This window comes from Drosophila sulfurigaster, chromosome 2L (assembly GCF_023558435.1).
Source record: "Drosophila sulfurigaster albostrigata strain 15112-1811.04 chromosome 2L, ASM2355843v2, whole genome shotgun sequence".
Lineage (NCBI taxonomy): Eukaryota > Metazoa > Arthropoda > Insecta > Diptera > Drosophilidae > Drosophila > Drosophila sulfurigaster.
Window position 1 is genome coordinate 3,726,098 of NC_084881.1, and position 12,552 is coordinate 3,738,649.

The 12,552-nt window shown below is 34.7% G+C and overlaps 4 protein-coding genes across 4 annotated transcripts in view; 2 read left to right on the plus strand and 2 right to left on the minus strand.

Moving 5' to 3' along the window:
• The window catches only part of LOC133842763 (bone morphogenetic protein receptor type-1B), a 54,119-nt gene extending 42,851 nt beyond the window's left edge, over positions 1 to 11,268 (minus strand). The window contains exon 1 of the mRNA XM_062276000.1: positions 11,128 to 11,268. Within this exon, the coding sequence (XP_062131984.1) occupies positions 11,128 to 11,191 (64 nt within the window). The 5' untranslated portion in view covers positions 11,192 to 11,268. The remainder of the gene's footprint in view (positions 1 to 11,127) is intronic.
• LOC133850508 (probable cytochrome P450 4ac1) lies at positions 335 to 5,613 on the plus strand. Its single transcript, XM_062286637.1, is given in 13 exon segments — positions 335 to 551; positions 619 to 822; positions 890 to 971; positions 1,028 to 1,128; positions 1,234 to 1,598; positions 1,688 to 2,002; positions 3,661 to 3,877; positions 3,948 to 4,151; positions 4,218 to 4,299; positions 4,356 to 4,384; positions 4,387 to 4,455; positions 4,532 to 5,190; positions 5,192 to 5,613. Coding segments are annotated over 13 exon segments (2,829 nt in total). The 5' UTR covers positions 335 to 349; the 3' UTR covers positions 5,492 to 5,613.
• LOC133850368 (probable cytochrome P450 4ac1) lies at positions 6,690 to 8,589 on the plus strand. Its single transcript, XM_062286439.1, has 5 exons — positions 6,690 to 6,960; positions 7,031 to 7,234; positions 7,301 to 7,382; positions 7,439 to 7,539; positions 7,616 to 8,589. The coding sequence occupies exons 1-5, from the start codon at positions 6,759 to 6,761 to the stop codon at positions 8,572 to 8,574; spliced, it is 1,548 nt and encodes a 515-aa protein (XP_062142423.1). The 5' UTR covers positions 6,690 to 6,758; the 3' UTR covers positions 8,575 to 8,589.
• Positions 11,269 to 11,700: 432 nt separating the features above from the next.
• LOC133842826 (nematocyst expressed protein 4-like) lies at positions 11,701 to 12,429 on the minus strand. Its single transcript, XM_062276085.1, has one exon. It carries the CDS (start codon positions 12,351 to 12,353, stop codon positions 11,805 to 11,807), a length of 549 nt encoding a protein of 182 aa, XP_062132069.1. The 5' UTR covers positions 12,354 to 12,429; the 3' UTR covers positions 11,701 to 11,804.
• Positions 12,430 to 12,552: the final 123 nt, after the last annotated feature.

The following is a 12,552-nucleotide window of genomic DNA, read 5'->3' on the forward strand; positions in this document are numbered from 1 at the left end:
CGTAAGCATTTGATAGAATTGTTACTTAATAAACATTTAAATCATTAAAAAAAAAAAATAATACTGATTGGAAAAAGGTCTATCTGATGAACTCTCTACAATGTAGAAAAAACTGGCAGAATAGAATAAATTAGATTTGCAATAGCACAAAGTAACATTTGTACAAGGTTTAAATTGATAATAATAATTATTAATCATCGTTGTGTCGCAGTGTAATATGTATATGATTAGTACATTTATAATATGTGTCATTCCGAGACAAAAATCTGTATTATCAGTGCCTCAATTCTATGGTGATTTTACCGTCGATTGCGGTGGTTGATCTATTCCGTGAAACCTAAATACTAACATGCTGACGATTCTATTTTTAAGTGCGATTCTACTCTTGTCAGTTTGGATTCTACTGGAAAAACTTAAGAGCAGATACTTTATCCTGTCGTTGGCGAAACGTGTACAGACTGAAGATGGCAGTCCACTGGAAGAAAAAGTGTTTGTAGTACCGGGCAAGACGAGATTCGGTAATTCTTTTGATATACTACAAGTGACGGCTTGTAAGTATTCAGCATATCATTTACGTACCCCACGCAATTACTGATTACCAAAATGAATTTTCTTCAGCGATGCTGTTTAAATTTATGCGAAACGCACACTTAAAATCAAATGGAAAAAGTTACTTGTTGTATTACTTTTTTGGTGTCATCTACAATGTAGTCCGGGCTGAAGATGTTGATGAGATAATGCAAAGTACAAATTTAATAACCAAGAATGTAGTGTATGATCTAATAAGGCCCTTTCTCGGCGAAGGATTGCTTATAAGCACTGGTAAGTAATTCCACACTCTAAAAAACGCGTAAAAAATATTATATATAATGATTACATCACTTTTCAGATCAAACGTGGCACTTCAGAAGGAAACTATTGACACCTGCGTTTCATTTCAATGTTTTGCAAAACTTTTTAAATATTTTCAAGTAATTATACCTCGATATAACATTCTGGGTTATTTTTAAAATCACAATTGTTACAGAGAGGAGTCACAAAAGCTGAGCAAAGTGCTGCAAAAACAAACGAATGTTGAACTGGAGCTAAAACAGATCATTCCAAAATTTATGCTCAACAATATTTGCGGTAAAGATTAAAAAAACTATTTCAATGAACAAATCTATTTATATATAATTCCTCATAATTGAAATCATTCTCTTTATTAACATTTTTCTTTATTTAATGATCTAGAAACTGCTCTTGGCGTTAAGCTCGATGATATGGTGGAAGGGGCACAGTATCGAAAATCAATACATGCTATAGAGGAAGTTATAGTAGAACGCATTGGCAATCCGCTTTTATATCTGAAACCATACTTTTATCTGTTTGGTAGTTATCGAAAGCACGTGACAAATCTTCAGATAGCACATGCCTTCTCTAGCCGGATCATTGAGCGAAAGAGAGAACAATTCAAGCAACAGCAGTCCACATCGGTTGATGAATACGGAAGAAAAAAACGATATGCAATGTTGGACATGGAGTGTGTGATTAAGGAATCCTTGCGCCTCTTCCCAGCAGTTCCTTTCTTTGGACGTATTTGCACTGAGGAATGCGTGGTAAATGGTCTGATCCTGCCAAAGGCACGCAGATCAATATACATGCATTTGATATAATGCGAGACCCCGACACTTTCCAAATCCCTCAGAATTTCACACTTTTGGCAGCCGAGGACGATGGTCTTATCGATCATCAGGGCATCTGTGATGAAGTTAACACGTTCATGTTCGAAGGATACGACACTACATCCACCTGTCTCACATTCACACTTCTCATGTTGGCTCTACACGAAGATGTTCAAGAACGTTGTTTCGAGGAGCTGCAGCACCTTTCGAACGACGACAGCGATCTCACCGTGTTCGACTACAATAATTTGACTTACATGGAGTGTGTGATTAAGGAATCCTTGCGCCTCTTCCCAGCAGTTCCTTTCTTTGGACGTATTTGCACTGAGGAATGCGTGGTAAATGGTCTGATCCTGCCAAAAGGCACGCAGATCAATATACATGCATTTGATATAATGCGAGACCCCCGACACTTTCCAAATCCCTCAGAATTTCAACCAGATCGTTTTTTACCCCATAACACACTTAATCGCCATCCCTTTGCCTTTATTCCATTTAGTGCGAGGAGCTCGCCATCCCTTTGCCTTTATTCCATTTAGTTGGACAACGTAATTGCATTGGACAGAAGTTTGCCATTCTGGAGATAAAAGTGATGCTAGTCTCCGTATTGCGCAATTTTAAACTGTTGCCTGTAACTCGATTGGAGGACGTTATATTTGAGTATGGCCTTGTCCTGCGCACCCAAAATAGCGTAAAGCTAATGGTTACAAGTCGTCAGCAACAACAAAGTAGAACATTGTAAATTCACTTTTGATTTACCTATATTTTTCTGTGTCAACCTCGACTATAAACAAATCAATGTATATTTGCGCATTTTCAAAAAAGCAGTACATAAACAAAAATACATTTTTTTCATTTCAATAATAAAATAAAAAGAGAATAAATACTTTTTTAGTTGATGTCAATATCAGAATTGAAATTCGAATTGAAATTAAATTAATTTAAGATAAATTTAAATACATTTTTCCGATTTGTTTAATGCATCTGGGACGATTATACGATTTGTCTATTGTCATATGTAGGGAATTGAATTTAATAAAATTTATAACGAAATACATAATATTCGGAAGCAAAAAATAAATTTGGAGAATTTACTATTTATAAGAATAAATATTTAGGATTGAAGTTTCCTTTACTCTACTCTAATCATGATAATGTTAGAGCATCGTAAGCATTTGATAGCATTTTTACTCAATAAGCATTTAAATAATTACAAAAAAAAAAACAAGTAAGAAAGCTACATTCGAGTGTGCTCGACAGTGAGATACCCGCTACCCATATTGAATAAAGGCCAAATATTCCGGTATTACTTTCAAAACATACCGAAAATACTACAAAAATACTAAAATGTATAAAATGGTATAATTTATATATCGATATAGTACCACATTCAAAATTCAAATTTTCAGAAATCATAAATACTATAGGTTTTATTGTACACACCAAAATTCGCTCTAGCTTTAAAATTACGCTTGTTATTCGATTTTTTTGATTTGCAGGGTCGGAAGTGGCCGTGGCAAAAATTTGAAACAAACTTGATATGCAAATATATGTGCAATATATGTGCAAACATAACATATAGTCTCTGAGATCTAGGTGTTCATACGGACATGGCTAGATCGTCTCGGCTATTGATGCTGATCAAGAATATATATACTTTATAGGGTCGGTAGGTCTACCCTATGGATAGCGGGGGTATAAAAATGGTACTGACTGGAAAAAGGTCTATCTGATGAACCCTCTACACTGCAAAAAAATAGAAGAATAGAAAATATTAGATTTGCGATTGTACAAGGTTTAACTTGATCTGTTCCAAATCATTTATCATTATTAATAATTATCAATCAGACAATTACCCATCGTTGTGTCGCAGTGTAGTCGGTACATAATTAGTAAATTTATAATATGTGTCATTTCGAGTCAAAAACGTGTATTATCAGTGCCTCAGTTCAATGTGTATTTTGCCGTCGATTGCGTTGGTTGATCTACTCCGTGAAACCTAAATATTATTATGCTGACGATTCTATTTTTAAGTGCGATTCTACTCTTGTCAGTTTGGATTCTACTGGAAAAACTTAAGAGCAGATACTTTATCCTGTCGTTGGCGAAACGTGTACAGACTGAAGATGGCAGTCCACTGGAAGAAAAAGTGTTTGTAGTGCCGGGCAAGACGAGATTCGGTAATAATCTTGATGTACTACAAATGACGCCTTGTAAGTATTCAGCATATCATTTACGTACCCCACTCAATTACTGATTAGTAAAATTAATTTTCTTCTTCAGCGATGCTGTTTAAATTTGTAAGAAACGCACATTCAAAGTCAAATGGAAAAAGTTACTTGTTTTATTTCCTTTTATGTGCCATGTACAATGCAGTGCGGGCTGAAGATGTTGAGGAGATAATGCAAAGTACAAAGTTAATAACTAAGAATGTTATCTATGATCTATTAAGGCCTTTTCTGGGCGAAGGATTGCTTATAAGCACTGGTAAGTAATTCCACACTCTAAAAAACGCGAAAATATAATATATTTAAAGATAACATCACTTTGCAGATCAAACGTGGCACTTCAGAAGGAAATTACTGACACCTGCTTTTCATTTCAATGTTTTGCAAAACTTTTTGGATATTTTCAAGTTATTATTCCTCGATATAACATTCTGGGTTATTTTTAATATCACAATTTTTACAGAGAGGAGTCACAAAAGCTGAGAAAAGTGCTGCAAAACAAATGAATATTGAACTGGAGCTAAAACAGATCATTCCACAATTTACGCTTAACAATATTTGCGGTAAAGATTAGAAAAAATATCATAATGAATTCTATAATTCCTCTTTATTAACATTTCTGCTTATTTAATGCTCTAGAAACGGCTCTTGGCGTTAAGCTCGATGATATGGTGGAAGGGGCACAGTATCGAAAATCAATACATGCTATAGAGGAAGTTATAGTAGAACGACTTTGCAATCCGCTTTTACATCTGAAACCATACTTTTATCTGTTTGGTAGTTATCGGAAGCACGTGACAAATCTTCAGATAGCACATGCCTTCTCTAGCCGGATCATTGAGCGAAAGAGAGAACAATTCAAGCAACAGCAGTCCACATCGGTTGATGAATACGGAAGAAAAAAACGATATGCAATGTTGGACACACTTTTGGCAGCCGAGGACGATGGTCTTATCGATCATCAGGGCATCTGTGATGAAGTTAACACGTTCATGTTCGAAGGATACGACACTACATCCACCTGTCTCACATTCACACTTCTCATGTTGGCTCTACACGAAGATGTTCAAGAACGTTGTTTCGAGGAGCTGCAGCACCTTTCGAACGACGACAGCGATCTCACCGTGTTCGACTACAATAATTTGACTTACATGGAGTGTGTGATTAAGGAATCCTTGCGCCTCTTCCCAGCAGTTCCTTTCTTTGGACGTATTTGCACTGAGGAATGCGTGGTAAATGGTCTGATCCTGCCAAAAGGCACGCAGATCAATATACATGCATTTGATATAATGCGAGACCCCCCGACACTTTCCAAATCCCTCAGAATTTCAACCAGATCGTTTTTTACCCCATAACACACTTAATCGCCATCCCTTTGCCTTTATTCCATTTAGTGCTGGACAACGTAATTGCATTGGACAGAAGTTTGCCATTCTGGAGATAAAAGTGATGCTAGTCTCCGTATTGCGCAATTTTAAACTGTTGCCTGTAACTCGATTGGAGGACGTTATATTTGAGTATGGCATTATCCTGCGCACCCAAAATAGCGTAAAGCTAATGGTTACAAGTCGTCAGCAACAACAAAGTAGAACATTGTAAATTCACTTTTGATTTACCTATATTTTTCTGTGTCAACCTCGACTATAAACAAATCAATGTATATTTGCGCATTTTCAAAAAAGCAGTACATAAACAAAAATAAATTTTTTTCATTTCAATAATAAAATAAAAAGAGAATAAATACTTTTTTAGTTGATGTCAATATCAGAATTGAAATTCGAATTGAAATTAAATTAATTTAAGATAAATTTAAATACATTTTTCCGATTTGTTTAATGCATCTGGGACGATTTTACGATTTGTCTATTGTCATATGTAGGGAATTGAATTTAATAAAATTTATAACGAAATACATAATATTCGGAAGCAAAAAATAAATTTGGAGAATTTACTATTTATAAGAATAAATATTTAGGATTGAAGTTTCCTTTACTCTACTCTAATCATGATAATGTTAGAGCATCGTAAGCATTTGATAGCATTTTTACTCAATAAGCATTTAAATAATTACAAAAAAAACAAGTAAGAAAGCTACATTCGAGTGTGCTCGACAGTGAGATACCCGCTACCCATATTGAATAAAGGCCAAATATTCGGTATTACTTTCAAAACATACCGAAAATACTACAAAAATACTAAAATGTATAAAATGGTATAATTTATATATCGATATAGTACCACATTCAAAATTCAAATTTTCAGAAATCATAAATACTATAGGTTTTATCGTACACACCAAAATTCGCTCTAGCTTTAAAATTACGCTTGTTATTCGATTTTTTTGATTTGCAGGGTCGGAAGTGGCCGTGGCAAAAATTTGAAACAAACTTGATATGCAAATATATGTGCAATATATGTGCAAACATAACATATAGTCTCTGAGATCTAGGTGTTCATACGGACATGGCTAGATCGTCTCGGCTATTGATGCTGATCAAGAATATATATACTTTATAGGGTCGGTAGGTCTACCCTATGGATAGCGGGGGTATAAAAATGGTACTGACTGGAAAAAGGTCTATCTGATGAACCCTCTACACTGCAAAAAAAAATAGAAGAATAGAAAATATTAGATTTGCGATTGTACAAGGTTTAACTTGATCTGTTCCAAATCATTTATCATTATTAATAATTATCAATCAGACAATTACCCATCGTTGTGTCGCAGTGTAGTCGGTACATAATTAGTAAATTTATAATATGTGTCATTTCGAGTCAAAAACGTGTATTATCAGTGCCTCAGTTCAATGTGTATTTTGCCGTCGATTGCGTTGGTTGATCTACTCCGTGAAACCTAAATATTATTATGCTGACGATTCTATTTTTAAGTGCGATTCTACTCTTGTCAGTTTGGATTCTACTGGAAAAACTTAAGAGCAGATACTTTATCCTGTCGTTGGCGAAACGTGTACAGACTGAAGATGGCAGTCCACTGGAAGAAAAAGTGTTTGTAGTGCCGGGCAAGACGAGATTCGGTAATAATCTTGATGTACTACAAATGACGCCTTGTAAGTATTCAGCATATCATTTACGTACCCCACTCAATTACTGATTAGTAAAATTAATTTTCTTCTTCAGCGATGCTGTTTAAATTTATGCGAAACGCACACTCAAAGTCAAATGGAAAAAGTTACTTGTTTTATTTCCTTTTATGTGCCATGTACAATGCAGTGCGGGCTGAAGATGTTGAGGAGATAATGCAAAGTACAAAGTTAATAACTAAGAATGTTATCTATGATCTATTAAGGCCTTTTCTGGGCGAAGGATTGCTTATAAGCACTGGTAAGTAATTCCACACTCTAAAAAACGCGAAAATATAATATATTTAAAGATAACATCACTTTTCAGATCAAACGTGGCACTTCAGAAGGAAACTATTGACACCTGCGTTTCATTTCAATGTTTTGCAAAACTTTTTGGATATTTTCAAGTTATTATTCCTCGATATAACATTCTGGGTTATTTTTAATATCACAATTTTTACAGAGAGGAGTCACAAAAGCTGAGAAAAGTGCTGCAAAAACAAATGAATATTGAACTGGAGCTAAAACAGATCATTCCACAATTTACGCTTAACAATATTTGCGGTAAAGATTAGAAAAAATATCATAATGAATTCTATAATTCCTCTTTATTAACATTTCTGCTTATTTAATGCTCTAGAAACGGCTCTTGGCGTTAAGCTCGATGATATGGTGGAAGGGGCACAGTATCGAAAATCAATACATGCTATAGAGGAAGTTATAGTAGAACGACTTTGCAATCCGCTCTTATATCTGAAACCATACTATTATCTGTTTGGTAGTTATCGAAAGCACGTGACAAATCTTCAGATAGCACATGCCTTCTCTAGCCGGATCATTGAGCGAAAGAGAGAACAATTCAAGCAACAGCAGTCCACATCGGTTGATGAATACGGAAGAAAAAAACGATATGCAATGTTGGACACACTTTTGGCAGCCGAGGACGATGGTCTTATCGATCATCAGGGCATCTGTGATGAAGTTAACACGTTCATGCTCGAAGGATACGACACTACATCCACCTGTCTCACATTCACACTTCTCATGTTGGCTCTACACGAAGATGTTCAAGAACGTTGTTTCGAGGAGCTGCAGCACCTTTCGAACGACGACAGCGATCTCACCGTGTTCGACTACAATAATTTGACTTACATGGAGTGTGTGATTAAGGAATCCTTGCGCCTCTTCCCATCAGTTCCTTTCTTTGGACGTATTTGTACAGAGGAATGCGTGGTAAATGGTCTGATCCTGCCAAAAGGCACGCAGATCAATATACATGCATTTGATATAATGCGAGATCCCCGACACTTTCCAAATCCCTCAGAATTTCAACCAGATCGTTTTTTACCCCATAACACACTTAATCGCCATCCCTTTGCCTTTATTCCATTTAGTGCTGGACAACGTAATTGCATTGGACAGAAGTTTGCCATTCTGGAGATAAAAGTGATGCTAGTCTCCATATTGCGCAATTTTAAACTGTTGCCAGTAACTCGATTGGAGGACGTTTTATTTGAGTATGGCCTTGTCCTGCGCACCCAAAATAGCGTAAAGCTAATGGTTACAAGTCGTCAGCAACAAAAAAGTAGAACATTGTAAATTCAATTTTGATTTACCTATATTTTTCTGTGTCAACCTCGACTATAAACAAATCAATGTATATTTGCGCATTTTCAAAAAAGTAGTACATAAACAAAAATACATTTTTTTCATATCAATAATAAAATAAGAAGAGATTAAATACTTTTTTAGTTGATGTCAATATCAGAATTAAAATTCGAATTGAAATTAAATTAATTTAAGATAAATTTAAATACATTTTTCCGATTTGTTTAATGCATCTGGGACGATTTTACGATTTGTCTATTGTCATATGTAGGGAATTGAATTTAATAAAATTTATAACGAAATACATAATATTCGGAAGCAAAAAATAAATTTGGAGAATTTACTATTTATAAGAATAAATATTTAGGATTGAAGTTTCCTTTACTCTACTCTAATCATGATAATGTTAGAGCATCGTAAGCATTTGATAGCATTTTTACTCAATAAGCATTTAAATAATTACAAAAAACAAGTAAGAAAGCTACATTCGAGTGTGCTCGACAGTGAGATACCCGCTACCCATATTGAATAAAGGCCAAATATTCCGGTATTACTTTCAAAACATACCGAAAATACTACAAAAATACTAAAAATGTATAAAATGGTATAATTTATATATCGATATAGTACCACATTCAAAATTCAAATTTTCAGAAATCATAAATACTATAGGTTTTATTGTACACACCAAAATTCGCTCTAGCTTTAAAATTACGCTTGTTATTCGATTTTTTTGATTTGCAGGGTCGGAAGTGGCCGTGGCAAAAATTTGAAACAAACTTGATATGCAAATATATGTGCAATATATGTGCAAACATAACATATAGTCTCTGAGATCTAGGTGTTCATACGGACATGGCTAGATCGTCTCGGCTATTGATGCTGATCAAGAATATATATACTTTATAGGGTCGGTAGGTCTACCCTATGGATAGCGGGGGTATAAAAATGGTACTGACTGGAAAAAGGTCTATCTGATGAACCCTCTACACTGCAAAAAAAAATAGAAGAATAGAAAATATTAGATTTGCGATTGTACAAGGTTTAACTTGATCTGTTCCAAATCATTTATCATTATTAATAATTATCAATCAGACACGCAGATCAATATACATGCATTTGATATAATGCGAGATCCCCGACACTTTCCAAATCCCTCAGAATTTCAACCAGATCGTTTTTTACCCCATAACACACTTAATCGCCATCCCTTTGCCTTTATTCCATTTAGTGCTGGACAACGTAATTGCATTGGACAGAAGTTTGCCATTCTGGAGATAAAAGTGATGCTAGTCTCCATATTGCGCAATTTTAAACTGTTGCCAGTAACTCGATTGGAGGACGTTTTATTTGAGTATGGCCTTGTCCTGCGCACCCAAAATAGCGTAAAGCTAATGGTTACAAGTCGTCAGCAACAAAAAAGTAGAACATTGTAAATTCAATTTTGATTTACCTATATTTTTCTGTGTCAACCTCGACTATAAACAAATCAATGTATATTTGCGCATTTTCAAAAAAGTAGTACATAAACAAAAATACATTTTTTTCATATCAATAATAAAATAAGAAGAGATTAAATACTTTTTTAGTTGATGTCAATATCAGAATTAAAATTCGAATTGAAATTAAATTAATTTAAGATAAATTTAAATACATTTTTCCGATTTGTTTAATGCATCTGGGACGATTTTACGATTTGTCTATTGTCATATATAGGAAATTGAATTTAATAAAATTTATAACGAAATACATAACATTCGAAAGCGAAAAATGAATTTGAAGAATTTACTGTTGTTTGTTGTTTGAATAAATATTTAGCCTAAAACTATGCAATATATTTGGTAAACGTTGATTGGCCACTGTAGATAAATTAATGGGAGAACAACCTATAAAAACATGTAAGACTTATAGTTAAATTAATATTAAAAACAAAAATCAAAAGCAAACACTATATATGTACATAGCCCACAGATTAACAAATTATTATTAGCAGATAATTATCGTCCAACGGCAGTGGAGAACTTTAACAATTGTATTCAATTACTCTACTACTAATAATATCTTACGCTATACAAAAATTTTGAACAAACTTCTCATTGTGGCACGTATGTAAACGTTAAAAATATTATCAATGTTTTGTTCCTAGTATTCTTATTAGAATGAATTGTAACCCTGTTGCTCTTGCCTAACAGGAATCATTTGGCACTCGTGGACAATGGCTGCCGTAAGACCAACAAGCCAAGCACTGTATTTGCTTGCACTCAACTGGTATGAATACATATTTATTTGTAAGTATGCGTGAATGTTGTTGTATTGCACTGTTTGCTGAGCAGTAAGACTACTGCTACAGTCTCGCATGTTATTGGCAAGCGTTCGGCACAAGTGCCTAATTCGATTATAAATTTTCATTTGCGCATCGAATAACAAAACAACCCGCGCGCACAATCACACATTCTCAAGCGCATATGGACATATATGTACGCGTTTGCTACAAACACAACACCAAATCCAAGAGTTCTCACGAATTAAAAAAATTGCACTCACCATTTGGTATTTGAGCGAAAAACACAAAGACACATAAAATCATTAACACACTTGTTTTGCACATTCTAACATTAATTTCAACAAAAACAATCCTTTTTTGTTTTCTGTTTGGAATACAATTAGAGATGGTAAAACACCGATATAGATAGATATTTTAAAAGTATCGGTAATATTAATGTTCGGTAATTCACCATCGATGATTTGAAATACAGCTCTGCTCATGTATATTGCGTTTTTTTTTCGTTAAAATCTTGTGCTTTCAGTCAGATATGTCTGTTGTCTATTATCAAATGCACTATCCATGAGTATTTGAAGTCATTTAACTTGTCACTTGGTAACAAGCAACAATTAAATTATATAAATTTCCCAGGGCTGCATATATAATATGCCCGTCGGTCACACTGAATTAGAAATAATAAAATTAAGCAATTAGATTCCTTGTGTATTTTTCGATATATTATCGAAGTACACACACAGTATAAATGTGACCACATAATAAGTGCGATACAGCGCTAATTTTTAAAATGTAAAATACGCTACAAGATGTGAGTACGTATCGAAACGAATTGGAAGTGTACCTATAAAAGAAATACTTATTTTTATTTCTTTCTTTTAAAATAATTTTTTAAAGAAGCATCGGAAATTTAAAATTAATTAACATTTTTAAGCTTAACAATTTATACAGCATTTGATTCCACATGATTATTAAAGTTTTCTTTGTATTCCTTATTGACTTTAAGTGAGTGATTGATAACACTAGAAGCTGGTGGCTGTTGCTGCACAGGACTAGGACCAGGAGTAAGGCCAAGCCCCAGCGGCGATTGCTGTCCGGGATTATAAACTGGAGCCTGTGGCAACGGAGCTTGTGGCTGACTAGGCGGATATCCAGGTGGAGAAGGAGGCACATATGGCTGTGGCTGCTGTTGGTATGGAGTGCCAATCTGATAATTGGGCAGCGGATTGTAAGGTCCTTGGTTGTAGGGATACGGATACGGATATTGTGGATATGGTGGATACTGAGGATATTGGGGATATCCGTTTGGATAAACTGGCTTGTTATGCTTGTGTTTCTTGTGCTTATGCTTTCCGCCGTAGTAGCCGTCATATTCACGATTACTGCTTCCACTGTCACTATCGCTGTCGCTGTCACTATCACTACCACTGCTTGCCAGGACACATGCTGTGACCAGCAACAGAATGAAAAGCAGGAACAAGTTCTTGTTCATCGCGCCGAAGACAAATAAAATAGCAGTACTTGTATTAAGTCAATGAATTTTCAGACTGGACTAAACGTGCGGCAAGCGTCGAGATTAAGTAATGCGAATGTCGCAATGGAAGTCGCAATATATTGTTTTTCATTGATAAGCAGCACAAATATGTGTACTTTACTATTTATATACACGACGAAAATACATACATATGATC

Coding starts and splice junctions, on each gene's coding strand:
- LOC133850368 (XM_062286439.1), top strand. CDS start 6,759: ATGCTGACGATTCTATTTTTAAGTGCGATTCTACTCTTGTCAGTTTGG. Junction 6,961..7,030: donor TGTACTACAAATGACGCCTT/GTAAGTATTCAG, acceptor TTTCTTCTTCAG/CGATGCTGTTTAAATTTATG. Junction 7,540..7,615: donor TACGCTTAACAATATTTGCG/GTAAAGATTAGA, acceptor TTAATGCTCTAG/AAACGGCTCTTGGCGTTAAG.
- LOC133842826 (XM_062276085.1), bottom strand. CDS start 12,353: ATGAACAAGAACTTGTTCCTGCTTTTCATTCTGTTGCTGGTCACAGCA.